The sequence below is a fragment of the Gallus gallus genome, chromosome 5, assembly GCF_016699485.2.
Source record: "Gallus gallus isolate bGalGal1 chromosome 5, bGalGal1.mat.broiler.GRCg7b, whole genome shotgun sequence".
Classification (NCBI taxonomy): domain Eukaryota; kingdom Metazoa; phylum Chordata; class Aves; order Galliformes; family Phasianidae; genus Gallus; species Gallus gallus.
The window spans coordinates 8,879,208-8,906,987 of NC_052536.1; the positions used below are offsets into that span (position 1 = coordinate 8,879,208).

The 27,780-nt window shown below is 35.8% G+C and overlaps 1 protein-coding gene across 4 annotated transcripts in view; it reads left to right on the forward strand.

Annotated features, from left to right (window-relative positions):
* The window catches only part of SBF2 (SET binding factor 2), a 232,491-nt gene extending 216,832 nt beyond the window's left edge, over positions 1–15,659 (forward strand). For all 4 annotated transcript variants that reach the window (XM_015286380.4, XM_015286382.4, NM_001012895.4 and 1 more), the window contains 6 exons: positions 1,359–1,592; positions 6,487–6,591; positions 8,826–9,019; positions 10,387–10,474; positions 12,663–12,794; positions 13,099–15,659. In XM_015286380.4, the coding sequence (XP_015141866.1) occupies positions 1,359–1,592; positions 6,487–6,591; positions 8,826–9,019; positions 10,387–10,474; positions 12,663–12,794; positions 13,099–13,197 (852 nt within the window). In that variant the 3' untranslated portion in view covers positions 13,198–15,659. The remainder of the gene's footprint in view (positions 1–1,358; positions 1,593–6,486; positions 6,592–8,825; positions 9,020–10,386; positions 10,475–12,662; positions 12,795–13,098) is intronic.
* The last annotated feature ends 12,121 nt before the right edge of the window (positions 15,660–27,780 follow it).

The window sequence follows — 27,780 nt, forward strand, 5'->3', positions numbered from 1 at the left end:
GTTCATACTGTAGTTCTGGGGATAAGACTCGGTATAACATAGTCCAACTTCTCCCCCTGTCTCACTGATGTACTTCTCTCTCCTGCTTTGCCAATGAGTTTTGCCCTGACAAATAATTTATCTGCATGCCTGTCCACTGCTGATGACCAGATAATGACCGGGCAGTCTCCAACATGCTGGAAGCCTTGTTGCCACTAATGCTTTTGTTAGTGTATCTTAGCTTTCCTTTTTCCTCAAGGATTTTTTTTACCACATTGTATCTTAGAATACATAGCACCTGGAGCTCAAATCAGTTATATAAACTTACTTCATTAAAGGTTTTTTTTTGTTTTGTTTTTTTAAAAAAAGACTACATTCTTTCTTTTAATATGATTTTGGTAGTCAGCAACGCAGGCCCCATACCCACCCCTGCATACATACCCCTGTGCTTCATTGAATCAGCATGGGAGAGAGAGGATGGAGAAAACAAGAGTGACATGAAATAGATAGGAAGTTCTTCATTTGTCTGTTTCAGAGGAACATACTTTTTCTGTAGAACCATCACTGTGGTAAATGTGTAAGTTGCTGGGCATCTTATTCACTGTGTGTTCTATCCATTTCACTGTAAGCAGTAGCCTGAAAAGTAAGCAATTAAGATTTGCTTTCAGTGTTTTTGTAGTATGTGGTTTTTTTTTTCATTTTTATTACAAACTGTTTTTCCTCATTTGAAATTGTGTTGTAGTAGCAGAGTTAATGATTGTGACTGAACATCACTCTTAAGACTTTAAAATTGCCCATTGACCTGGGGCAGTAATTCCCTTTAAATAAGATATACTGATAGTGTTATTACCTTATATTTTAAAGGAAAAAAAAGTGTGTCTTTAATACAATCTCATCTGTTTTAAACTACTGTGAAAGCTTTATAGTCTCTGGCTCATTTGCTCATGTTATTCTGGTTATTCCAAGTGCTTGTCCACCTAAGTTATGCAGCCTTTCTCCTTTCCCTGATAGTAGAAGGTCTTGGATTTTCTGCTGAGGCGAATTTAAGGGTAATTGCTATCAAGTACCTTTTCTGTCTTTAACAGGGGTCACAAAGACTGTGAGGGTTGCAACTGTATATTGAATTAGAGTTCTTGGGAAACACTTTGTTTAGTAGAAGAATAATTCTGAACAGTATATTCCCAAAGCTAGTATTAGTTTGACTTTTTGATCTGCCCCATATGCCAGAATCCTGCTGTGAAAATTATCAAACTGCAGAATTACCCAACGCAAGATACTGTTAAATTTAGAATAATCTATAAAATATAAGTATTGCATTTTTCAGTCTGAAACGTGGACACTTCCTTTCTGTTATTATAATAAAACTTTCTTTCTAATAGGCCCTGAAACCAAATGTAAGTATGTCCAGCCTCAAAAAGTGGGATTACTATGTAGAAGAGATTTTGGCTACAGGTCCTTCCTATGACTGGAATATGGTGGCTGCAAAATGCAGTGCTTTAGAGGAAGCTGACCAAACAGATGGTTCAGTCTCTCAGAAAAAGAGGAAAATAGTGTGGCCATGTTATGATGATGTTAAAAAAATACAACCTGATGCCATCAGCAGCCTTTTAAATGTAAGTACATACGTTAAACAGAAAAAATAAGTTATTTTAGTTATCTTATATCATGTTTACCCTTCATTTATGTTATTTCTCTATTTTTATTTTTAGTTATTGCCCCATGAATATAATATGAAATTATTGTTAAAGCCAGTCTGAGTAGTTATTTAGTATAACCAACAGATTGCCTTCTGTAAGAAATGCAGTAACTGTTCTTTTAATTGATGCAAAAGTTGAATGTATGTTTCTTGCCCTTTTTCTACTCAGTTCAATGTGTGTAGTAGAGATCCAGATTCCTGAAATTTCAGGAAACAGAATCCAACAGTTGTTGGTTTCAGTGAGAGGTAGATTATATATAGATAGATAGATAGATAGGTAGGTAGATAGATAGATATAGATAGATCTATCTATATCTATCTATCTACCTACCTATCTATCTATCTATCTATCTATATATATATGTATATCCCTGAGCGTCTTGGCCCAAGTTTGTCAACAAAACTTTCCATAGTTACTCCCAGTATATTTATTTTTACTAGGACCTAACTCAAATTCTGACATGCTTCAGAATATTTCAGTACGTTATGTGGATGCTTGATTTGGGCAATGATTTTTTTTTCCTGCGGGCTCAAGTAGGCTCCTCAGGTTTTGTTTCACAATTAGAAGATGAAAAAGGATCCCATTTAGCATGGTAATAGTTGTGTTTTCTTAGATGTTTGCTGTTTGATTGTAATTAGCTATCAGTGCTAATGTTCACATTATCTTCTGGATTAATAGCTCTGGAAAAAATGATGCAGGCATTCTTCATTTCCTAGAGCTAGTGTTTCAAGCTATGTGCATATTCAGCTGCATATACCAAATATTTATGGACTTTAACTTTCATTAGAATTGAGATTATGAAGCCTAATGAAGCAGTTCTTGGAAAGCTGGGATATGCTTTCGGTTCCTGAAATCACTGAAATTAAGCAGCTCTTAACAAAGTCCTAGGGTGGGAAGTTTCTGAATGTATTTGAATAATTCAAGATAGTCTTGCTTGTGTCAGAGAGCTAGCTTAATTCAGGAGCACTACTGCAATCTCCTTTAGTACATTGCATACAATCACTATTGATGAAAAGAGGAAAATTGTCCAATTTTCAAAAATAAAATTCAGCCATGAAGCTCTTCTTGATACTGAAAGCCAGAACTGCTCAAAGCTTATAACTTCACAAATTCAATGAAAGAGAGCTTATCTGTTCCTCAACAGGGGTCATAGCAAGAATTCTTTCACAAAACAGAGCTTTTGTAACTATAGGCAGAACTACATTAGAAATATAGCAACAGTGTTCCTCTGCATTTCTTCCTGGACTAAATGCCAAGCTTATCCTAGCCACAACTGTGAGAAACGGTCATATAACGGGGAAATTAGCCATGTTATATTCCAAAGATATGTGGGTCAGATTTTATAGAGTTTAAATGTTATTTGTGAATTAGATTATAGTAATAAAAGATAGCAGTGGAGAGGAACATTTGGAAAACTTTGAAGAGGTTGTATAAAGGTTACAAAAATATTCTCCTACGTTTAAAAAGCAAAGTGAACTTTCTTTTAAAACAAGTTGTTAATTTAGGGCTATTGCTGATGGGGGAGAAAGACCTCTCTTTAATCATAAATCCATTGAGAATGTGTTGGTATCCAAGTAATGTTTGAACTGAGAACATATTCTAGCGATGATAAACTGTTAGGGAAGGTTGATTTTTCTCTTTGTTTATAATGATAATACCAAATATGTTCATTCTAAAAGTATTTTTTTAATAAAAACTAGACAATACTCTTCAGGATGTGAATCTGGAACTGAATGTCTTAGTTCACAATATTCCTTGTTACAATGCAGTGCTCTTCTATGAGCAGTAAAGGTGTAATTTTTTAGTGGTAAATGTTCTAATGTGTTTTGTGTATGTGACACCTTTAAGGAGATGTGTGTGATGGCTCTATAATTTCCATAAGTCTTCATGTTTACAAGTTTTAGGAAGTTAAGCAAACTACTATGCATTCCATTCATTTAATCCTAATTGAATGATGATAACTGAGTACTTCAAAGTACAGATTTTTGTGTAAAGCTTCTCAATTCACTTCGACCACACCAGGCAAAAAATATGAGCTGGATTGTTCAAACCTTAAATTCTGGAAGAAGAACTTGTAGATATAAATGGCCAAAAGTAGATCCAGATAAAGGTATTTTCAAGTAAGGCCATTTTCTGGTGGTCTTTCTACATCATAGAAATCAGAAACAAAGTGTATGCTGATGGTAAGAGTAATTACCCACCCATTCGTAAAATACAATGAAACAGGATTATGAAAGAGGAGACTTTTGCTTTTGTTGTTGTTTTTTTCTTTTCTTTCAGAGAGTAGTTGCAAATAGTTAAAAATAAAAATAAAATAAAGATAGATTTCTCCACAAAACTCAAAACCAACTCATTTGGTAAGAGATTCCAACTGCATTTTTGAAAACACTTCCTCTCTCAGCTTTCAAAATTCATTAAGATTTTACCACAATGTGACACATCCAAGAGAATAGCATGTCTGCAGTAGAGAATCAAATTCGGGTTTAAATGTTTCTGATTAAGACTAGGTCTTGCAACAACCCCTTGATTTGAGTTGTGATTCATTGTAAATGAGCTAACTGGTCTGAGTGATGAAGTGCACCTTGGCAGGAGCAAGCCCAAACATCTGTATGTGCACCAATAATCTGCAGAAAGGTACTGCAAATCCTGGTGGATGCCCAGCTGTTCTCCTTAAGGACAGTGTTCCCTTGCGACAATGAAGGCTAATGGTATCATGGGCTCTTTCTGGTGGTGCCCAGTAACAGGACAAGAGGTGTTCCATCTGAACATGAAGGAACCGTTCTTTCCTGTGAGTGTGGTTGAACACTGGCACAGGTTGCTCTCCTTGGAGCTATTCAAAAGCCACCTAGGCATGGTCTGGGGCAGCTGCCTCTAGGTGGCCCAACCTGGGGATGACAGAGGTCCCTTTCAACCTCATCAATTTTGTGATTCTGTGCAGTTTTCTTTCAAGTGCAGCTATTCGTAGCACCGTGCACACATACAAGGAAAAAACCTGATGCTCTCTGTAGAATTTAAAACTGAAGGAGCAAGAGTAAATCTTACTGATTTATTGTCATGTAAGTTTTTTTTTGTTTTTTTTTTTTTTTTACAAAGAGTTTATTAAGAGAATTTATTCCTAACTTTTCAAGTTATATATAGGAGGTTGTTGAAAGTTTTTCATTTAAAACTCTGGAAGGACTGCTCATTGTGGAGCCAAAAAAAAAAAAAAAAGGGAATGTGACCCAGTTGCTAAGTAACAAGCTTCAGTTAATTCCAGATTCTGCAGAGAAGGACTTGTACTCAAAAGTCAAGACTGGGGCAGAAAGAGAATGCTAAAATTAAAACCTGAATAACCTTTAGCATTAAAGAGTTAGTATTGCTTTTACAGCAGTTTGCGAAGCCTTTTACATAAAATGTCTGTGGTTAATATATTCAGTCCTATGTATACTATCAGGAACACTTTACGGTAAGAATTTTGAAACAGGAACAACTGGTCTAAAGAAGCCTTTGATCTGACTTGTGTGCCATTCCTTGTTTTTGTATCTACCAATGAAGATAATCAAAACAAAGCTATTCTAGTTTTATTTTTTGGCAGGAGGAGAGTCCTGTAATAGTCAATGTATATGTATACTCTTATACTTAGTTATACTTTTCAACTTTCTAATTTACCTTCAGCGAGGAAGAATCTGTAGATATAAATCTGTAGATATATTTTCTTTTTGTTAGAATCTGTCATATAGACTTATTTATTTTCAGTTCAGTGTTCCAAATTTAGTTGAGCAGTTAATTGTTTCCTTACCAAATGTTTCCTTACCTTAAAAATATAGTCTTTTTCTGTAAGTTTCAATCAGTAATGATTTCCTGTTATTCTAATATACCCCTAGAATATGATGAAAGCTACACTAATTATGTGGTATATGGAAATAATGTCAGTCTAATTGTCTCTTCTTTGAAAATAATGTCTTGGGGTTTATTTATCTTTTATATAGCATGGAAATTCTTTGTCCTGTGGCAATTTTTGTTCTGTCATCAATCCTAAATTGGATTTACAAAATTAAGTTTTAAATATGATTTCATTAAGAATCAGATTTTCATGACAGTGTAGGTGCTGAAAATAAAAATGTAAAAAGGAAGGGTAAAAATGGACCAAATATCACAGTAATGACAAATGCATTGATGAATGTTATATTTAAGCTGTTTCACAAGTAAACATAAACTAATTAAATTATATCTTTTTACTTAACTTTGCACACACTGTCTTATTAACAGGAAATAACCCCAACTGGAGGTTATCAACATGGGTCATATTCCCAAGTTCCACAAGAACATGTTGTTACAGTTTGGCATCCAAATTGAATAAATCTTCTATTTCCTTCTTTTATTACAGTTTTGTATTATGTTTTATAAACCATGGTAAATCTTAATATTGGCAATGTACAATATTAGTGTCACAGCACAGTATTAGTTTTTTGTAAATATTTTTATGGAATATATTCTATCCTTATCTCTATGGTGTTTCTGTTACGGCAGTTGGTGATGACTGTTGTGTGGTCAAGAGAACTGGTGGAGAATTGGAAGAATAATGGCTCCTCCAGCCTGTGATATACAAGAGGAATGATATGACTGGTGCTGTATTTGGTTGCCATTGATTTCTGAGTCTAGTTGATAGCAGTACGTAGGTGGTTTGGCAGCAGTTCTTGTACTTTACTGGGCAACATGGCCTAAAAGTTCTCTGTGTAAAAATATTGACTAGAAAATGATTGTATTAAAGTGATTGCCAGGAAGTGATCAGTTAAAAATGTTTATCCTTAACCCTTGTTATTTGTTTCAGGAAATTGAAAGGTTGGAAAGTAAATTAAATCAGAACCCAGAAAGATGGCAGCTTTTGTGGGAAAGGGTCAAAATGAATCTAAAGGACGACACTAGACAAGACAATGTAAGTAGCTAAGGAGCTCTTCCAGCACAGGCTTTACAGGCTACCTGGGACATTGTCAAAATCACTGTATTTCTTGGAGTAAAATACTGCTTTTGAAAAACTGAACATGTTGTTCTAAACTTGGATACTCGCTCTGTATCTCTACATGTAGGAAAACACATCTATACTTACACCATTTACTTAATTGCTTCTCAGCAGTAGATTAAGGCACACAGACAAAATGAGCACAAGCATTTTACTAGTACACAATTGTATGACTCAGTATTATTAAATTATTCATTGTGTCAAATACTTCAAGTACAAAAAAAAAAAAAAAAAAAAAATAGTTCCTGGAGGCAGCCAAAAGGAAATGACAGAGGTTCAAGGATAAGTAAAGATATTTCCATGTCTACATGGAATTTTGGAATTGTAGATTCTGGTAAAGGCAGAAATTGTTCGTGCTACGTTTCCAGTTCTTGACTCCTGTAAAACGAGTAGCTGACATTACAGATATTTTCTAATTCAAAAGCAGCTTTTTTCTTCTTCTTCTTCTTTTCTTTCTTTCTCTCTACGTGCACTGGGAAGTTTGTTAGCTAATGGCTTTGGGGAGCTTTCTCTATAAACTTGGCATAAAATTGTGCCATAACTCTTCAGCTTCACAAACTTGTTCAAGTTTGCCAGCCTTCATGAGTTTGTTAATCTTCAGAACTAACTACTCTGTTATTTGTCCTTTGATTTCAAGAAAGCAGTAAGCTTTATGTGTATCGTAGTCATTCAAGTTCATCTTATACCTAGACAAACCCAAAATGGAAGATCTTTTATATGAGCAAAGCAGAAGATTAAGTTTTTATTGAATAATTGGAAGCAGGAAAGAAAATACAAGTATAAATGTACCTGACATCAGTCTCTGGTTCTCAGATAAATGTAATAGCTAAGGGTCAGCCCCAAAGAACTCTCTAGGATGCTGTTCTGCAGATTAAGGCCAAGTTCAGGATACCTATTGCTCCAAGTTACTCAGAATCTACTAAAATGACTTAAATCTATAAAGTAGATCTTGGAAACTTCACTTTTTTTTTCTTTTTAACTAATGAATTTATGGAAATTTATTGTATCCAAATGTCTGACTAGCTCTAGATGATTCTGAGAAAGCAAGGGAAACAGTATTCAAGTTTATGTCACTGGAATAAACAAGGCTTTTCTTAAATGATGTCTTCTCACACTTTGTGAATGTATCCTTCTGCATAGGAAATGCAGTGAAATACCATCTCTATGACTCTTCAGAGGCAGCACTGATTTGTATTATGATGATTATTTTTTTTTGCCCCATAGTTATTCACAACTTATACATTGTACCAAATATTATTTGTGTAGTGTTGAGATCATCTCAGAATGCATGACAAACAACTCAATTTCTACAGTGAACAGAAGTGATATAGGAAAAATATTGCTGAGAAAAAGCAAGCTGTTGTGTATCTCTCCCATGTGTTTGTCATGTTAAAGGTGTGCCTTCTTGCAGTGAACAGTGATTTTGTGTTCTGTGTGTTGCTACACGTTTTTATTTTGCAAATAATAAACTGTAGATTAAGTCAAAACAATATGCTGAATACTTAATATTATAAAGGTGATTACGCACTTTACTTCCTCACAGAAAATCCAAATTCCAAGGAACTGTTGGTGTTCAAATTGCTGCAAATGTTTTAGCAAATCCTTGCCAAGTATTGACAAACCTTACCAGGGTGCTTGAATTTATCATATAAGCACTAGTAAAATTAAAGCTGAAAAATCATTGTGTCAGTGTTCACAGATGTGTACAAAGCTGATGGCTGAAACTGTGAAGTTACACCAGAATTCAAACCCATGGGATGCTCTCTTTATTGAAGAGTGCATTTCCATTAAAATTGCTCTTCTGTATTCTCTTCAGATTCCTCTTGCACACAGCAGTAGTAATGAGAGCAATGAATATAGACTAGGTTCTGATTAATTGGGACTAAAAGCATGTAAAAATAAAACATTAAAAGATTTTTATTAATAGATCAGCTGTAGTTCTTTGCTATTTATGTTTTTAATGCAAATTATTAACTGTATAGATTACCAGGAAGAGTTGTGGGTCGTGTTTATTACAAAAAGAATGTTATGTTTTGGTTTTCTACTGTAATACATTTCTAATGTTTCAGTTCTTTAAACAATCAGATTTCTCAGTTCTAAATGTGTCTAGATCTTGTTTAAGATTTTTTCTTTTATTTTCTTCTTTTTAGCTTCAGAGACATCCTTCTGGCTCCTCAGGGATGATGTCAGCTAATCTACATTCCTATCAAAAGAGATCTTTGTTGGAAATGCCTGACAATGGGTTGGGTGAGGAACAGAGTGCAAGCATCTCTCCTTCCAATGGAGTAGATAGGAGAGCGACTACACTATACAATCATTTCACATCAAAGAATGATGAAAATAGGTAAACCAAACAATCAGGAAGTATTTATGAACCTTGTATTAGAATGGTACAAGCCTTAGGAAAAAATGAAATTGTTGCATACATAGATCTTTCAGTTTTTCCCTTTATAGAACAGGAAGGTTTTGGTTATGGTTGTTATTAACCTTTTGGCTTGCCTGGGCTGCACTGAGTGAAGTTGTCTTGGGCCACATATACCTAGGTTACTCTGAAAGTAATACTTTGTATTTATTTTCCATGGAAACTACAACAGATACAAAAACTACAATAACAGCTGTTTGGTAGGGCAAATTCTCAGCTACAAAACACTATTTTTCAACATAGGCACCACCATTAGCTGTTTGTTTTTGCCAGCAATGAACAAGAGCCCGCATGCTGCACTCATAAAAATCTGCACCAGTAGAGGTGATGCAGTATTGCTGTCACCACTGCTGAAACGCACCACCACCGCTTCACTGTGCTCGCAGCCGGGTCTCCAGAAACAACAAGTGTTGATGAATGTCAGTGGGTGCAATTTTTTCCCCATGGAGGAATTCAGTTACACCCCTTTGCTTTGTGCGTATTTCCATGTCCGATGCCATCTCGTCAGACTGTTGCTCTGCTGCCATCTCTCACACAGCAACAAGGGAATATTGGTGAGAAGGTTCAGCCCCTACTGTCATGCCAACATGTCTCTGGTGATGGACCATCATAATAAAATAGGAGACATTTTAATATTTTTCTTAAGATGTTAAAAAAAGAGCAACAGAGACATAAAGCTAGTGGGACATTTGACCCTGTTTTTGTAAAACTAAGTTATCCATCTGGTTTTTTGGCAGTAGTTGCAATTCACAGTGAAGTCACATGGGTTTCATCAGAGATTTTTGATGAAATTTTACTCTTCATATATTTCATCCTTAACAGTTTTTCACAAATGTACATTCTACTTAAAAAGCAAAGACACAAATAAGGCATTAAGGCATGGTTGTGAAGCGAGGGATATTTTCCTCCGGTAAGATAGAGCTTATCATGTCTCTCTACGAGACTTCTATCACATTTTTGAGTTGAATATCTGATTGCAACTCTATGTTTCATTTGAAAAGTTGCAGGTAATGTATTTATATCAACTGAAAATGGTGCCAGGCTGCATGTAGTCCTCGAGCCACAAGTTGGACATGCCTGGACTGTAGCTGCATATTTAATGCATCTAGAGTACTGAAATAGTGTTTATCACTGTATCGGTCACCAATACCTAAACTAGGCTGTTGTTTAAAAATGATTTGTTTCACTACAGTAAAAGAAATGCTTGAATATTTTTTTAGTCATTTTGGGTTTTATATATCATTCACATTAAAGAATCATGTGTCATTTGTATTTTCTGCATCTTCCAGATCTTTTGAAGGTACGCTATACAAAAGAGGAGCTTTGCTGAAAGGCTGGAAGCCTCGTTGGTTTGTGCTCGATGTGACCAAACACCAGGTAAAAACTTCTCAATAATGGATTTTTAATGACAATTTTGCTGCAATTTTATTTACTGATTTAGATTAATTTCACAAGTAATTACCAATAATAATTATTTTCAGAAGCAATGTGTATATTACAATGTTATAGACTGCGTGTCTATGTGTTTCCTGTGTGACTGATAAAACATTCTGAATGGACAGTTTGAGGAGGTAGCAATTTTTAAAGCATTGTTAACTCCACAGGATCATTAAGCAAATAAGCATTGAGTATAATCAGGCATTATGGTAGGTATGGCCCCTTTGGTTTCCAAAAGAACCAGAATCTGTTTTAAATAGCTGAAAACTTAGAAGGTAATTTCTTGACTGCGGTTGCAATTCTGAGAGATAATATGGTAACTGATAACAAGTTTCATTCTGGTGTTCTTGTTAAAACTGGAGTAGGTACTTCATGCTCCCAAAGCATGTATTTTACATCCTCTTTGCTCCTCAAGTACTTTGTCATGAGCATTTTTCTTTGCATGAAAGAACGTTATATCTTCTGAAAAATTATCATCTGAATTGCTTTCGTGGAAAAGTCCATTCACCTCACTTGGCATTTGTGGTGCTTTTCTGTAATCTGTATTTGAGACAGCTAACGTGAGTGAAACCTGGAAGTATTTTTAAATCTGAAAAATAGGAACAGCTATCTTTCTGAGATCAGTTTGAATTTTTTAAATTAAAGTGAGTTAGAATTTCACCCCCCAATTTTTCCTCTAAAGTCCTCAAATGCCAAGTTCCTGATTAAACAATAATTTTAGGTACTGTATATAGGAGTAGTTTAGATTATTCACAGTGAGGTAAGTTTAATAGCAGAATAATTCATAAATATTCTGAAAAATCATTGTACATCAAGAAGCACTAAAAACAGGTTATCTGTTGGCCTAAACATTCTACCTGATTTACAAAATGTGCCAGAAGTTAACAGTGGAAATTTGTGATTTGTGTGCTTAAAATTATATTGAGTGATCAAGAAGTAACCTTCACTGAGCAGAATGTTCCATGCAGTGTAGGTTGTTCAAATAACCTCTGAGACTCGCGTATGCCTTGTTAGAAAATAAATTAATGCATTGTAATTGACACACTTTAAAAAACATGTAATACAAGACAGTCATTTTTAAGTCACTAATTGAGGATCTATGGATAATGGTATGTGGTAATATACTAGCACGTATGCTAATTGTAATTGTAATTGTTCATCCTGAAACGGAGGAGAAAAGACTCACTCTGCAGAATCAAAGAAAAAGACTTCTAAATTTTTTGTAAACCAGATATCCTCCTGAATATCACAGATGTAAGAGTATATGCAGTCTGAAGCAGATACAGGTCAATCTTAGTTGGAATTCTATTGTGTGACCTTTGCTGTGAGGGTTTGCTTTACAATTAAGCATCTGTTTATGGGTTGTTGTGGTTTTGTGGTGTTTTTTTTTTTTTTTTTAAGTGAACTCTAGATTTTATCCTCTGGAATGATTTGCATGTCAAAACTCAGCTTACAGTTATTTGCATTCATTTTAAAGTATCTTTGCTAGGCGAAAAAAGCAAGTTTTGTTCGACCACTAAATGTAGGAAAATTGGAGTTTTTTGTGTAGGTTATAATTATCTAAAATCACTCTTAAATTTTTGCTGATTATTTTAAATTCTTGAAATACAGAGAATGAATATTTTCTTAACTCTTCAGTGGAGTAATGTTCTTGTGCTAGTTTCATTGAAATTAACAGGGAAGAGATTGCTTCTGGACAGAGGATGTGTGAAGGATGAGAGCAGAATCTAGACTCCCGGAGTCAGCATTCCTTATCAGTTTTTCTGACAGAAACAATTTGAAGTTTCTGACAGTAACTTTGAAGCTTCTCTGCTCTGAGACTCTCGTGACAACACGTTCTTCCCTCACTTCAGTGATCTGCACAGGAGTGGATGGTGGAGACGTTGCTATTAGCCAGAGATATCAAATAGGGGGCTGGCCAGTAAAAGGCTCTCAGCAGTCCCACTATCGTGTATATACCAGACCTATGGCTTTGTCTCAGCAATTGTCCATGTCTGATGGCTTCAGGTGTTAGTAGTATTTTTCCTTCCTACCCTCGCTCCCCAAATCCCAGGAAAGGGGTAATAAAAATGAAAAGTTCATCTGAGTAGCATATTTGGATTTAACTTTTATCTCTCGTGTGGTCTAGTTACGATACTATGACTCTGGTGAAGATACAAGCTGTAAGGGTCACATAGACCTTGCAGAAGTAGAAACAGTGATTCCTGCTTCTCCAACTATTGGAGCCCCAAAACACGCAAGTGAAAAAGCATTTTTTGATGTAAGTATATCTGGTTCTTATTTGATGTTTACTTGAAACTTTCCTTGTCTAACCTACTAGTTTCATTCCTTCTGGAAGGTGGGAGCTTGAATGGAGCTGCCGTGCCAACTCAACACAAAAAGTTTTTATGCAGCTAGCTAGTCCTGATTCTCAACAGCAGAAATTAAAAAACAATAATTAAAAAAAAAGATACATTCGAGGTACATTCAGACTCAATTAATAGATTATGGCTGAAAGTAAAATTTATAAGTTTCTTTTTCTGTTTTGTGTGTTGACTTTTTATGTTCTTATTTTTCTTTTGCAGTTGAAGACAAACAAACGTGTGTATAATTTTTGTGCCCAAGATGCACAGAGTGCTCAACAATGGATGGACAGAATCCAGAGCTGCATTTCAGATGCTTAGAAAGGAAAACATTCCATAATCAAGATATGTTTAAAGCACCTCTTTTTGTAAGATGTGTTCTGAAATGTTGCTGACAACCAGCCTTCCTTACATTTCAGCTATAGACATTGATAATATGCTGAAGTTTCTTTTCTGTTTAATAATTATAACCACTGTAACTGTTTTTTTTTTTCCTGCAGGGAGGACTTTGAAAAATAATAATTCATTTATCCTGAATTTCCAGTTTCTTCAGTACAATTCCTAGCTATAAAAGTGAGCCGTATTTGCACTATTTTCTAATCCTGATTTTCGCATTTCAGAGTTACTCTGATAAGGAAAGCTGTCCAAAGTAGCCTGTAGAAATCTCTACAGCAGAAAGTCTATTTTCACCTTATTTATATTTTTAAACAGAAAGTTCTTATTTCCAAGGTAGTCATTGATAAGAGGAAACATGTCTACAATGCCTAAAAAGAAAGAAGGAAACAAAGCTTGTGAGTCCAGTGACATATATATCAGGTTGTTGATGTTTAAACAGTTGATATTTTTTTTAAGACCAAAAAGTGAATTTGCCTGGTGACAAATTTTCAAGTGTCTTCTCAGCATGCAGGCCAGTCTCTAATCTTGTGCTCTACAGAGTGCTTCAGCAATGTTGTTATGGAATTTCAAGTTCTAGGGATTATCTGAGGATCATAGCACTTTCTTTTTAGATTCTGTTTGCTATTATGATGGGATATGTGAAAGAAAACTGGCTGACGCTATCGTGGAGATACAGGAAGAAACAAACTAGGAATCTGGTAGAAGGAAGATCTCTTAAGTGTGAGTTGTATATGTTAATTTATATGCTGTTCTGCTCACTGTAAAATAAAAAATAACAAACAAGATGATAATGCACTAAACAGTGGAGCAAGCACTTGCACTGAAATCTTTAAAACACTCACATTTTGAATGACAGGTAAGTTATTTATAGCAGAACAATACTAGCTAGTTAACATTTACAGATATTAAATATGTAAATAATCTGGTTTGATGTGTTGTGATTTGATACTTTTTAAACATTTTTGCACATAAATTGGAAGACTGTTTATAGATTTTTACATTTGATAAAATTGTGTTTGTTCAGCTTAAAACCTTGGGAGAAATGTGTTTAATAACCCCAAATTATTAAAAGTTTTACAGTCTACAAATAGTGATGACATCAAGTAGAATCTGTAGGTAATTAAGCCATTGTTTTTATTTTGATATGTTAATATGTTAAATAGCACACTAATATTACAAAATAATTGTATATATGATTCAGTATTTTCTCATTTTTTCCAGACATTCTGCTTATAATTTAATGTCAGCCTAATCAAACTGACTATACTTATACAATTTTTCAGTTATTAATTTTTATTTTTCTTTTTTATAACTAATGTATTTTGTCAGAAAGGAATATAAACTTCTCACTTCACATACACAATAGGAAATGCAGCTGTTTTTAATGCATTTACAATTTCAAAACAAAGAAAATGAAGGATTTTTCTAGCATTTTTCAATTGACAAATTTCCACCTGTGACAATGGTGTTTGCACATTTGTATGTTTCTTTGTATATGAAGTACTTTTATATGTACTTTGTAAAATACTGATCCTGCTCTTAGGTTATATGAAAATTTACATACCACTTCTTATTTTGTAACTAGCTCATTTTAACTCTTGTATGTTCTGTGATATATGTATGCTAATCATCTTGTAATAAATACACTTCTTAAGTAAAACCCTTCCTTTTACTGTAAAAAGAGAAGTTAGCAAGACCCACATGTTGAAATATTTCCACAGGCACAAGACAAATCCTTATTTCTCTGTATTAAGAATCGTGTGGTCTTTTGTATACTTGTACATATTCTTACACAAAAGTTGCACTTGAGCATCCTTAACTCAAACACTTGTCAACAGTAACACTAAAGACTAAAGAAATCAGAATTTAAAGCAAAATTATCATTCTAACAAGTCTCAACGTATGGCCTTTATGAAAAGACTAAATATGTAACATTTGTACTAAGTTGTTGAGTAATTATGTTAAATATTACAAAAAATAGGAAAAATCTTTTTATCCCTATGCTCTCACAACATAAATCAGCCACGTACTTTCACCATGAAACATATCTCGCTCATTTATGTCACCTTATTCATAAGCAATCTAGTATGAAATAATCAAAATGTAAGAAATGACAAGATGTTATTGGAGAAGAGGCATCTAAATTGAATTCCTGAGGGTAGTGCGGGTTAGCAGAGTTAAAATGGAAAGGGAATGTGTGATGGAGGTAGGGGACTTGTGACAATTCTTAAATGCTGTGGTGCTTAGATGATAGAGTTTGCATATTGAGCTTGGCATGAATGCTAATGTTGCCTTAAATGTTGATCTCAATTTTTAGTGTCTGTATTGATGGAAAATGGACTTGAGCAACTTAACTTAAAAATATCCAAATAAAAGCTGAAACGAGATATCTGATATTTGTGTTGTTTATGTGAGGAATATGCAAAGGAATGATAGGCCTATACAGGTTCTTGGTGTGAAGACAAGGAGTTAGTACTGTACCTTAGGGTCTCTTCTATACAAAACAAAGATTCAAACAGAAAATCGGAAGAAATGTGAAGAAGTTAGAGTAGCATAAGCTGCAAGGTTTTTCAGCCTGTTTGAGTTGTGACAGCAAAAACGGGGAAAGAGGAGTAGAGAATTAGTTTGGGAAAAATTCCATGTGAAATGGGATCCATCTTCTTCATACTCCATGAAAAAGGAACCCTTCCAGGAGTTGGGGGTGAGGTAAATATGTGCTTCCTCTGTTTCATATCATTTCCATACTGTGTATTGTAACTTGAAAAGAGAGGTAATTAGCAGGGGCTTTTTACTAAAAGGAAGATGATTGCTTTGCTTTGTCTGTGTTGAAAAACAAACTGCTCTTAATAGATGATAGGATGAACTGAATTGAAGTTTGGAAGAGTTTTACAGGCATGCTATGTTAGAAATTTCTCCTTCCTATCTAACACTTAAGCATTTTGGATTCCATATTTTGTATGGAACTTCAGAATTATTTTATTAAATAATACAGTTCATAGCATGCCACACATGTGGGTCACTGGTTACGTAACAGTACACAAACAGCTAGCAGACCTAGGAACAAATGTTCAAAATTTTCTATCACATCCCACACACGTTATTTGTATCTGATACTTTGTGAACTGCAGACATAACAAAAATGTGATTTTTTCCAAATACTGTAATTTTGTTTTTTCATCCTGTAATGTTCTTGGAGTATGCTTAAGTGGCTGCACCACATTTCTCATTTTTCATATCTGTGATCATCCAAGTATTTAGTCTGTTCATGATTATCCTGTGGTTGCTTTGGGGAGTCAAAAAACTGAAATGAGTCCACCGGTTCCCCAGTTATGCTAAAGTTCATGCTGAGTATCACTGTCACATCTACTTCTAGAGTTTTTGTCTGTATTAGTTTAGTTTCTTGCCAAATTTTGGCTACTGTGTAACCATTCTCGTTTAGGAAATTTTCATCTTTGTGTTTTTTTATGGGTAGCAACTTTTTCTTAATGGTCTCTCAAACAGAGATGCTCCAGGTTCACTGTCATTTACCCTCTTTGCTTACTCTTCCATCTAGACTCTCAAAGGAATGGATTGCTGATACAAAGACTGCTGATAGGAATTGTTTTTGTTTTCTTTTGCATAATACAAAATCTCCAGGGTCTAATTTTACCTATTGTTATTATTCTGTTTTAGACCTTTCAGGTTTAAGCTGATAAGAGATATTACCCAGAGGAACTCTTCAATTCTGTGTCTTTAATCCACCACTCTTTAAGATTGTCTAGAAGTGCAAATGCGTGTAACAAACTGTGTCTACCATCTTTATCCACAATCACACTCCAGTAATTAAAAGTCAGATTCTAAGTTAAAAGGGTAAGATTCCCTTCTGACCACTGACAGTTACTGAAATTTCTCCTTCATCGTATATTTTATAATCAACTGTAAAATAACACAGCTTTTAGTAAGCCAAGAGTATCATAATGATCACCTGAGTCATCCCTGAGAAGATGAAGAGTCTTTCTTGAACTGAGATACTTGATTTCATATGTGGGTTCCGTATGCTACTTTCTAGAAAGTTCTCAAAACCGAAACTTGGAACAAAAGTTAAAAGCTGTATTTTAAAGACAGCCTGTCTAACATTTATTTGTTTATACCTTGATCTCTATACAGACTTTACAAACCAGAAGATGCACTAGTGGCAGCTGAATTAAAATTCCATATCACTAGCCATATCTATCCACAGTACTGTTCTATTTATCTTTTTTATGGTGGTCTGATCTGATTGACCTCTGCCTTTATAAAATATTGCTTGTTGTCAACATCCAGTGTGAAACTAATGCTCAATTTCAAGTTGCACCATGTGGTTCAAGATTCTTATATTTTTCAGGTTTTGCACATTCTTGAATAGGAAATATTGCTTGACTGTGGCAAGTTTAAAGTTATGGTTTCCATTCCATGGTTTTTTTTAATGGATGCCTTGTTTAAATGTCTTCTAGGGAATTCTTAGCCTATGCTTTTGTCTACAAAGGGGGTAATAAATAGAAGATGGAAATAGCTAGGATAAAAATAACATTATATTTCCTGGAAAGAGATATAAACTTAGCTGTTTTTTCACATGTTAAATGATACTTGATATTTTGTCTTCACTGTTGTTTGTCAAATGTCTCTCGCTGTTAAAGTCAGTAAGGATTCTTGTATTTCAGTTCCACTAAACCTATCACCAAACAAGACCTCCAAACCTTGTAGTGTTCCTTTGCATTAAATGTCCATTTACTGTCCCGAATTGATGCCAGATTCAACATCACTGCTTCATGATGGGCATATGGGATTATTTTGCGTTTAATAGCAGAAAGTGTTTTGTGCAAGTGCTTTAACCAGTAAGGACAAATGCTCAGGTATCTCAAGAAATGAGCAGTATGCTGACAGCACTGTGGTCTCTGCCAGGTTACAGTGGCTGCAGGTCATAATTAGTAGTGCTGGTGAGTTCAAAATTATATTTACATACAAGACCTCCATAAGTTCAAAATTGTAACTATATTAGTTCATGGATAACTATATGAATTAAGTTCAATGTAGTAGATAATATTACAGGTAAAATCACTCATGTTTAGATGCTTATGGATTCAGTTTCTATGTATATTGGATTGTTTTGTGCCACTACTGTGGTTGAAGCTTTTTTATTTGTGCTGTGTGATCACTGGCAAACATGTTAGTTGAATGAAATGCTTGCACTAACATTTTATTTGTATAAAAAAAAATACACAGTAAAAACATTAACGTCTTCACAGTATTTCATGCAGGCAAATGATTTAGAATTGGAATTTTGAAGAAAATGTTGGAGAGTTAGCAACCCAGTTACCACTGAATATTGATGAAGTCGGACAGAGTGTTTTCTCTGAGATGCCTGTAAGATATTCCTCTTTATGATACCCTTTTTAAATTTTCAGGAAAGCTTTTTATTTAGAATTTGTGTCCTGTTGGTAGTGCCCCCTGAATTAGCTCTCATTAGCTCATGTAACTGCTTTTAAATTTAATGAGATTAAGTTCAGAAATCTCTTTTGCTTTCCCTGCTTTGTTCAAAACATTTCATTCGTTAGAACTGTCTTCTAGAGAAAAAGTTAAAATTAAATTCAAAATTATCTTGGCTTCTTCCACTTTAGGCTCTTGACTCAAAGGAAAGCTTGCAGACAGTCTTCTCTGGTATGAGTATATAGCAATACCTGAAATCTGGAAAATATCCCACCAAGTGATAATGAACCAGAGCCAGGAACAAATTGAGGAGTTAGTTATGGTATGTAAAATCATGTCATTGATCACTGTATGTATCATTTATGTTAACAGTGTCAAGACAGCCTGAAGGTTATATTACAATCTCTAAAAAGTCTAAAATTTTGCTACAGCAATCAGACAACTGTTTTTGGCCCTAAAATATCTGAGATTTTTATCCTCTTCTTCCTATACAAGTGTTCTTCTAAAATTTTGTCTGTCTGATGACACAAATTTCTGTATAGAAATCACTTTTTTTGCCAGTCATTTCAATTGTTAAATCACACATCTGATCAAATAGCGACAATTGGGATAGCCTCAGAGTAAAAAAACAAACATAGCTATTCACTACGACACTGAATTGTTTTTTTAAATCAAGGAATACTGCACACAGACTTTCATTGTGTTATGTGAGTAGATATTCCTTTTTTTTTTTTTTTTTGTGGTGAGGAAAGCATTCCTTATTTGATGATGGCATCCCAAGAAAGCTCAATAATTTATTTAAAATATGAGTATGTGCAACCTAAATAGACAGGGATCCTTCACTTTATCTTGGGATTTCAGTCCGCTGTTCCACTGTTCTCTGTTAATCTTCATTATCATTCTGAGTTGCATGAAAGTGTAGTGAGGCCTACAGTGACACTTGAAATTACAAATAACTGTATTGCTGCTATGATTAGTCCATATTAGAAGTCGGGATTTCAGATTAACCTTTGTATATACTTTGTTTTCATCCAAGTCAGGATGAACAGAGATTGTGAAGGCTATTGAGATCAAAACATAGAAAGGCACAGGAGCAAATCAAACCCTGGCTGGTATTTAGCACCTAATGCAGCAAGAAGTCGATGCCAATGTAAAACACACCAGAATAGTGCATATAAGCAGCTTGGAGCTGGTTTGTCTGTTGGATAGATAATCAAAAAGGAAAAGGGGAGGCAACAGGGGAGTGTAAGAAAGCTTGTGCTGCAAATAAGAAATGCAAGTAAGCGGGCTGTGGAACTGGGTCCCATAAACTTACATCTCCAAAATGTAGCAAAGGAAGTCTCCCAGCCTCCTTTACCTGAGCAGTTGTGTTATCCCTTCTCCAAAAATCTTCCTTTATGCTTGTCTTGCTCTCTGTTCGGTGTTTTTCACCTTTGCTTGTCTGATCACGTCTAAATTTAGATGAGGAATTCTTGAGAAGCAGAGATTGGTGTTAACTTGTTCCCTAGAGGTGTCTAGAGTACTTCCAGGTGCTGTGATATAGTGCAAGTCAAAAGGGAAACAGTCTTTGTTTAACAGAGCGCCCTAATTCAAGTCGTACGCCTATTTTGGAGGGTAAGGAAACAGTGTTGGCAATTGAGATTAGTCTGCCATAATGGATAAGGGGCCACTTAACAAAACTGGGATCTGAGCCTGAATTTCAGACACTCTCAGCATTTGACATGAGATTATCACTTTTTGGAACTTGATGAGCAACACTGAAGAGGTTAATATGAAGCCAACATCAAGTATGCTGAACTCGGGTCATTGAAAATACCATTGCTAATACTACCAGAAGTGTATTTCCAGTAGAACATCACAGCTTTGTTTATCAAAAGCAGACAGCCAAATTATTATCAGCTGCTGGAGATGGGTGCAGAGGATGTGCTGTCAAGTCTCTGCTTTGGTTTCCAAATTTGAGCCATTCTTTCTGTGATGTAACATATTTTCCTGCTACATGTATGTTCTCAATTGTTAAATAGTTAATAATACAAGAATTTATACTTATAGTAGGATATGGATGGCTTTGGTTTAATGGTTGATTAATTTCTTTGTTTGCTGCATAACCTAAAATAATCTGGTTGCAAATTTTCTTGCACTTCCTTCACCTCAGTGATCATGAACTACAATAGAAGGAGAAATGGGCCAATGGTATTGCTCAACCTAGCAGAGAACTTTGAAGAATGAAAGGCTAAAAATCTCAATCCCAGCACAGACAAAAATGGCAGACTATTTTTATCTAGGTTTGAGTTGTGTGTTTGAGTTATGCTGCAGGAGCATGGGAACCCTTTTTTCTGAGGGAAAAGACAGGACAACCTGGGAGATGAAAAGCTTGTTTGCTTTATGTTAATTGTGCTATTTTAGTAGATGTTACTTGAATTAGTACTTTGTTTTTCTGAAAGAGGAAAAAAAGATTGTCATGAGGACAGCAGATACTAAAGCCATTGCCAGAAACAGATTCTGAATGGATAAAATTGCACCAGAGGAGTTGCCCTGGGGTGGTGGCCCCAGACAACCGTTAATGTGCAACACAATACAGATGAGTAAATGTAAATGGTTAACCAGCCTGAAAGTGTCTGCAGCTGTAAACGGCTCTCAGCTTTGGAAAGCTGATGATAGAGACTGACTGCTAGCTGTGCCTGGTAGCAGTATAGGGAAACTGTTCACCTCCACAAAGATTGGTAGAAGCTTTAAGCTGAGCAAACGTGGTAAAAAAAGAAACACGGCTAATAAATTCTGTAATACATTCCTTATGCCAAGTGGGGTTTTCTCTTACTTGTTCTGGGTCTCCTCTCAGAAAAAAAAAAAAAAAAAAAAAAAAAAAAAAGTGGGCCTCAGCCCAGGTGTAGCTCGTTCATAGCCCAGCTGGGGCAGCAGGCACTTTATGAGTGGCACCTGTGTCAGTAGCTGGGGTGGGGCTGTTTTAAACAAAAAAGGGACCGTAGTATTGGCCATATAAGTTGTACCTGTGTCAGTAGCTGGGACTGTTTTAGACAGAGAAGGATCTGTAGTAGTGGCTGTGTCTGTGGCTTTGTGTTTATTCCTGACTTAACATCTGTAAGGTGATAGACTCTCGAAAGAGCAGTCTTTAGTACGTGTAAAAGAGTCAAGGCTTGTTGGATGAGGCTGCCTTTACATGCAGCAGAACTCCTCTGAGTCCTGGGTAAGAAGGAAACAGAAGCTGCTGTCTTACCAGTGTGTGCCATGTAACCCAACAATCTACGTGTGATTTTACCTGCAGAGGTTCTTAGAGGTAAGTAGGGGTCCTAAAGGGTTTGAAGAGCAGTGTTGAAAGTTTTGTTATGATGGTGTAATTCCTAGAATTATTGTTCTCTAGAAACTGCTAGAACATGAAGATTTTCTTGTAGTGGTCTTTGCTGTGTTATTTCATGAACGAGACATTGGTGTGCTTTTGAGGGCAGTGTTCTGTTCTGAATGATTGGTCTGCAAGTCGTGTTGGGAAGATATTCCAAGATCTCTTGTGTATCAAAGGACCTACTAACTTAAATGAAGGAATTCCTTGGAGATTTGGGGTTTTTTTTGTGCGCTGTTTGGCATGTCACCTCCAGCTTGCTTCATAGGAAGTACTTAAAAGTAATATGTGGTTTGAGACTCAACTGCTATGATCCAGGTAACTAGCTCTTCCCTTAGCAGGGAAGTTTATATCTGCTGTTCAAATAGTTGCCCTAAAACCAGCTGCATAACTTAGTGGTTAGTGTTGATGCACTGCACCACTATCAGTACAATTTCCACAAAGCTGTTAAGTTTACAGATGCTGCACTGTGCTTGGGCTGTATCTCTTATCAATTTTAAAGTAAATTCATAGTAATTCTCCCTGTAAGTTGTAACAAATGGAGCTTTGCAAAATCCTAGCAAAATCTGTTATATGCTGTAGAAATAGAATCGTGCCAAAAAGTGGCTGCAGCTGTTTACTAGGTCATTATACGTTTTGGATCCACACATACCTCTGTGTGAAATAAACTCTTCAGGATAAACAAATAAAAATCGCACACATACAAGAAAATAAGTACAACTAACCCATCTTCAGCATCTAATTTCTACATTATGATAGAATTTTTCTGCATGCAGTCCCAATTCCCCAAAGGATTTAGTATAAATCAGGAATACCACTGTGTATTCCTGTGCAGTCATGTCAATAGGGTTATTCCACTGAAAAATAGAATAACAACTGCGCATAAGCTGAGCGTATTGAAATTATGTCAAATAAAAGAAACTTTGGACGTTATGTTAACGTGATGGAGCATATTTTGGTGTTGTAATTTGCTTTGAAAGCATGTGTAAGCAATTGTTGCATGAGGTACTGAAGTCTGACTGTTCACAGATGCAAATGTTTTTACCTGCCAACTGAGGGTTCCTGATTGATTTTGCATTATAGTGTACTAAGAATTACCGCTAGGTTTTCAGCGTTTTTCATATGGTTGACCATGTCTTATGTATGTGCTTCCGCCATCTTGGAAAAGGTTTTTTCCAAGTTACTACTGTCAGCAAAGAACCTCCTGTGCTCAGAAGAAGAGATAAGGTGTTCCTCTCTGTGCTGATCTTCGGAATAGCATACGTATGTGCTTTGCATGTCTTGCATTACTCATGTCACTGGCATGTATGATGTGCCAGTTGAGACAATCTCTTTCCTTGTTGTTGTTCATCCAAATTGTTCCTACTAGAAACTGTGATATGACTTGGTTTGTGACCAACTGAAGAAATTCTGTGTTGCAAGTGAGCGCTATGGGTGAATTCCATACAGCTGGTTGCTTTGGGAGACAAGGAATAGGATGAAACTTGAAGTTAGCCCTCTTTGTCTGTGCAGTGGGATACATGTAGCATCTTCAGGTAAATCTACCATGTTAAACAAGACAGATCTTTCTTTTATTACAGCAGTACTTTTGTATGTAGCTGAATCACAGAAGACATCATTTACCTTTCCCTTAGGCAATATCATAGCCAACCAGAGCATTTCTCAGAGATTACATGAATATAAACAGCATATACTTGATATTATAGTCCTTAGTTTAGCTTATACTTGACTTCCTGAATAGTATTGTCAGCAGTAAAAATGTATGGAGTTCTCCATTTTCTTGGCATACTGTTTGATAGATCTGCTACTTTGCTGTCGCAGGTAGCAAAATCCAAGAAAAAGTGTAACTGAGCTGTAATTGTCATATGTGGGACCAGGAGAAGGTCTACTTTTGGTTTCTTTGGGGTTTTTTTTGCTCTTGTTCCTGAACTCTTATTTTTGCAGTAAAATCATGTTCTGCTTAACTCTTTGATAAAACTCACCCTGAGTTCAACAAAGCAGAGATTTCATCCCCCAGGAAGGTTATCATATGTGTTGAATTGAATTTGAGCTTTGGTAAAATCAAAAGTAATACTTGGTGTTATTATTAAAGTTGCTTTCCTTTTAGTAGCATATTTTGAACCCGTGTTTCTGTCCTCTCTATATTTACCATCATAATTCCCAAAATACTATGTCTGAGGAAGAGAACAAAAACAAAGCATGTTAACAATTGCAAAATGAAGGGAAAACAGTTGGATCTGCTCTGTCGTCTTCCCCAGACCAATGACCAATCCTTCAGCTCTTAGTCAAAACAAATGAGTGAAGTCAAATAGGTAGGTAACTTATAATACAACCTCCAGATTTTCTTTCCCTAATTATCTCTAGAATTATTTATAAGTAAAACATGGTGATCAGAGGGCTGGAGCACCTCTCCTTTGAGGAAAGATTGAGGGAACTGGACTTGTTTAGCTTGGAGAAGAGAAGGCTCCAGGTAGACTTCATTTTGGCCTTCCATTACTTGAAGGGAGCGTATCAACAGGATGGGGAACGACTGTTTACATGGGTTGATGGTGATAGGACAGGGGGGAATGGTTTTAAACTGAGACAGGGGAAATTTAAGATAGATATTAGGAGAAAGGTTTTTCACTCAGAGGATGGTGATGCATTGAAATAGGTTGCCCAGGGAGGTTGTGGATGCCCCATCCCTGGGGTCATTCAATGCCAGGCTGGAGAGAGCTCTGAGCAGCCTGGTCTAGTGGCTGGCAGCCCTGCCCACAGAAAGGGTGCTCAAACTAGATGATCTTTAAGATCTTTTTTTGACCCAGGCCCTTTTGTGATTTATTCTGTGTTCCTGGCATGTCACATGAGTGTTTAGTAGTTTGAGCTATATAAATTTTACTACTTTATATGATGACCAACTGCCCCGGGATAGCTGGTGACAGCAACCATGGAAACCTTCTTGAGAATCAAGATTGGTAAGCAGATGGTGCGAGTCAACAAGGACAAGAGGGATACTAACTTTTTCTTCTGAACTGTCATTCTTCATTAAACCTTGCCTTAGTGTCTTAGTGTTGCTCTTAGAGTTTCTGAACTTTTTTAGATGTACAGCTCTAGTAGCAGAAAATGGAGGCTGGCCCAACACCAGCACATAGGATAGGAACTTGTTCCTGAAGTGATGTTCAGTACAAGACAGCTCTTCTGTTCTGATGCACGCTCTTAGAGTGAGCATAGTAAATTTATTGCCAAAGAGAAACTTAAGCAGTTATGTGTTTGCTCTCCTAAAGTCCCATGCTGCGAGGTATCTACCTGAAAAAGTGCTACAACTTGGAAATATTCCCTTGCATCATGATCTAATGCAGAGCTAAACTTGCTAGATCCATCTGGTAGTTACAGACTAGCTAAATAGTTTGAATCCAAGAAATTCTTTAAAAGCACAGAGGAGTTAAGATCTGGTGTCCTGGTTCAAGTCAAACTCTAGTGGTGACACGTGATGTAATTTAACACTGTTATATGGTGAAGAAATGTACTATTCCAAATATTTCACAAAGCTATTTAGTGCTTATGTAAGTTTAACAGGCTATGTAATGTGACATATGTCCTGTTCTAGCTTAACCAGTTAACTGTAGTTAACGTGGCTGGCCAGCTACATTTTTACTGTTGGAGTGAGATACGTAATACTTTAAAACTCAGTTTTGCCGATATCTCTTAGACCTTTTGGATAAAGATTTTTCATGTGGTTTAAATTCATGTGCTGCTTTGTACTGGACTTGAGTTTCTATTGATCAGTCCTAGAGTCCTTAATTCTTCTAGTCTATCCTTACAATGTGTCGCAGAGATAAAATTGCTATGTCGGGATACCACAAAAATGCTTCAGTGTCTTTGGCATTTGTGCTTTGCATGTCAGAAACATTTATTTAATTTACGTTCTTTTCCTTTTGAATATCCATTCTTTAGACCGTAGAAACAGTAACTCTTCATCCTTTTAACTCTGGCTTTGATAAAGTTAAAACCATCGCCTCTGAAGGATCTAAGGATCTCTTTGTTTGAAATAATTTTCCCTTTTTTGTGCACAAATCTAATTCTTAGACACGGGGAAAAAAGGCTCTTTTGTTAAAGTTTCTATAGCAAGTATCCACTACTTGTAAGCAACTTCATGGGATGGTTTGTTGGTTTGTTTTTCCCTGTGTGTGGGACTCTGCTGATGTGTACAACAAAAAGGACCTTCTACTGGATATGAGCCTTAATAGGTAACACCCAAATTGTTCCTATGCTGTGTTAAAGCAAAGAGCTCTTCCGTGCACTTTGTAGATGGCAATAAAGTTCCATCATACACTGTCATTACCTTCTGTGAGACCACCTCTTTTCCTTCTTCTGTGCCTCCCAGAAAAACATATACTCTTCTGCACGCTGCAAATTTTGGGGGGAAAAAAATAGTTGCTATATTTGCATTAGAAGAATTAAACCAGTTGCTTTTGATATTTCCTTCATTTTCTCAAAGGTACCAATTCAAAGGCATCAAGACACAGCTTCATGATTAAAAAAAAAAATCCGTTCAGGCACGGCCAAGAAATACATGTTGGTGTTAGGCTTCTGACATTTTTAGACAGTGTCCTTTAGGAACTTTTGCAAAATATTCCTACACAATATAATTTCCATGCTAGCAATCAAAGTTTACTGCATACTCTTTGATAAAAACTATCATAATTCCTAATGATAATAGTAATTGGGTTTTATGGGGATCCAAAACAATTCCTATTTAACTTGCTCAAATTTCCCAAATAGCTTTTTCAGATGACAGCTATTTGTTTTTATGCCAAATTTTGGAGTAGCTGCAAGATTGGATTTCACAATGCCAATGCCATTTTAGAACATACATCAGATTTGTATGGAGTGCCGGTTGCAGGGAAGAGTGAGCAACTCTAAGAACCAAGTTTGTTTTCAAAGGACTTCTCCACGTTCGTATGGTTTGGGACATACCTGAGGTCGCATTTCATTAGCCTAAAATGAGTTTAGTTCCACTGGTACTGAATAGTAATGCTGATCTAACCTTGATTAGATTATTTTGCTCAAAAAACTTGACTCTATCCCCCACATCCAAAGATTATGTGTTGTTATATTGGATATGTATATTTATCCTTCAGCAGTGCCTTGTGGCACAGTGTCACTTATTTGGGAGCAGACCATCTGCACCTAATTCAGTTTCTTGTTTTCAGTTTATTCAGAAACTATTATTATCAGTTATTCAATGTGGAAATAATCATTGGCTTTTACAGTGTTCTAACCTTGTTATCTTTTTGTCACTTTGAGCATCTTCATTTAGTGAACAGTGTTGCTTGTTGGGATATGTCAGTAGATTAAGTTTTCTCTTCAGTGGTTACCCTTGCTGTTTATGACACAGACAATCTTAGTATCTGCAGCTCAGCTTCTCTGTTCTCTGAGCAGTCGACACCTATAATGCTCAGAAGCAGAAAGGACAGTACAACAACCATTCTTCTTACTTTCTACTTCTGACAGACACCTTTAAATCCAGTTACCTGGATTTTGGTCACGTTTTCATTTTGCCTTGTATAGTTCTTTGGTATGATAGTGGGAGTATAGAAGCAAAACCTTAAGATGTATCATTTTTCTTTAAATCTATCCTCATTATAGAAAATGATTCCAGAGTCTTATGCAAAATAAAGGAGTTTGTTCCTGTATGATGTTTTGGTGCTTGCTATCAAACCCAGCTTTAG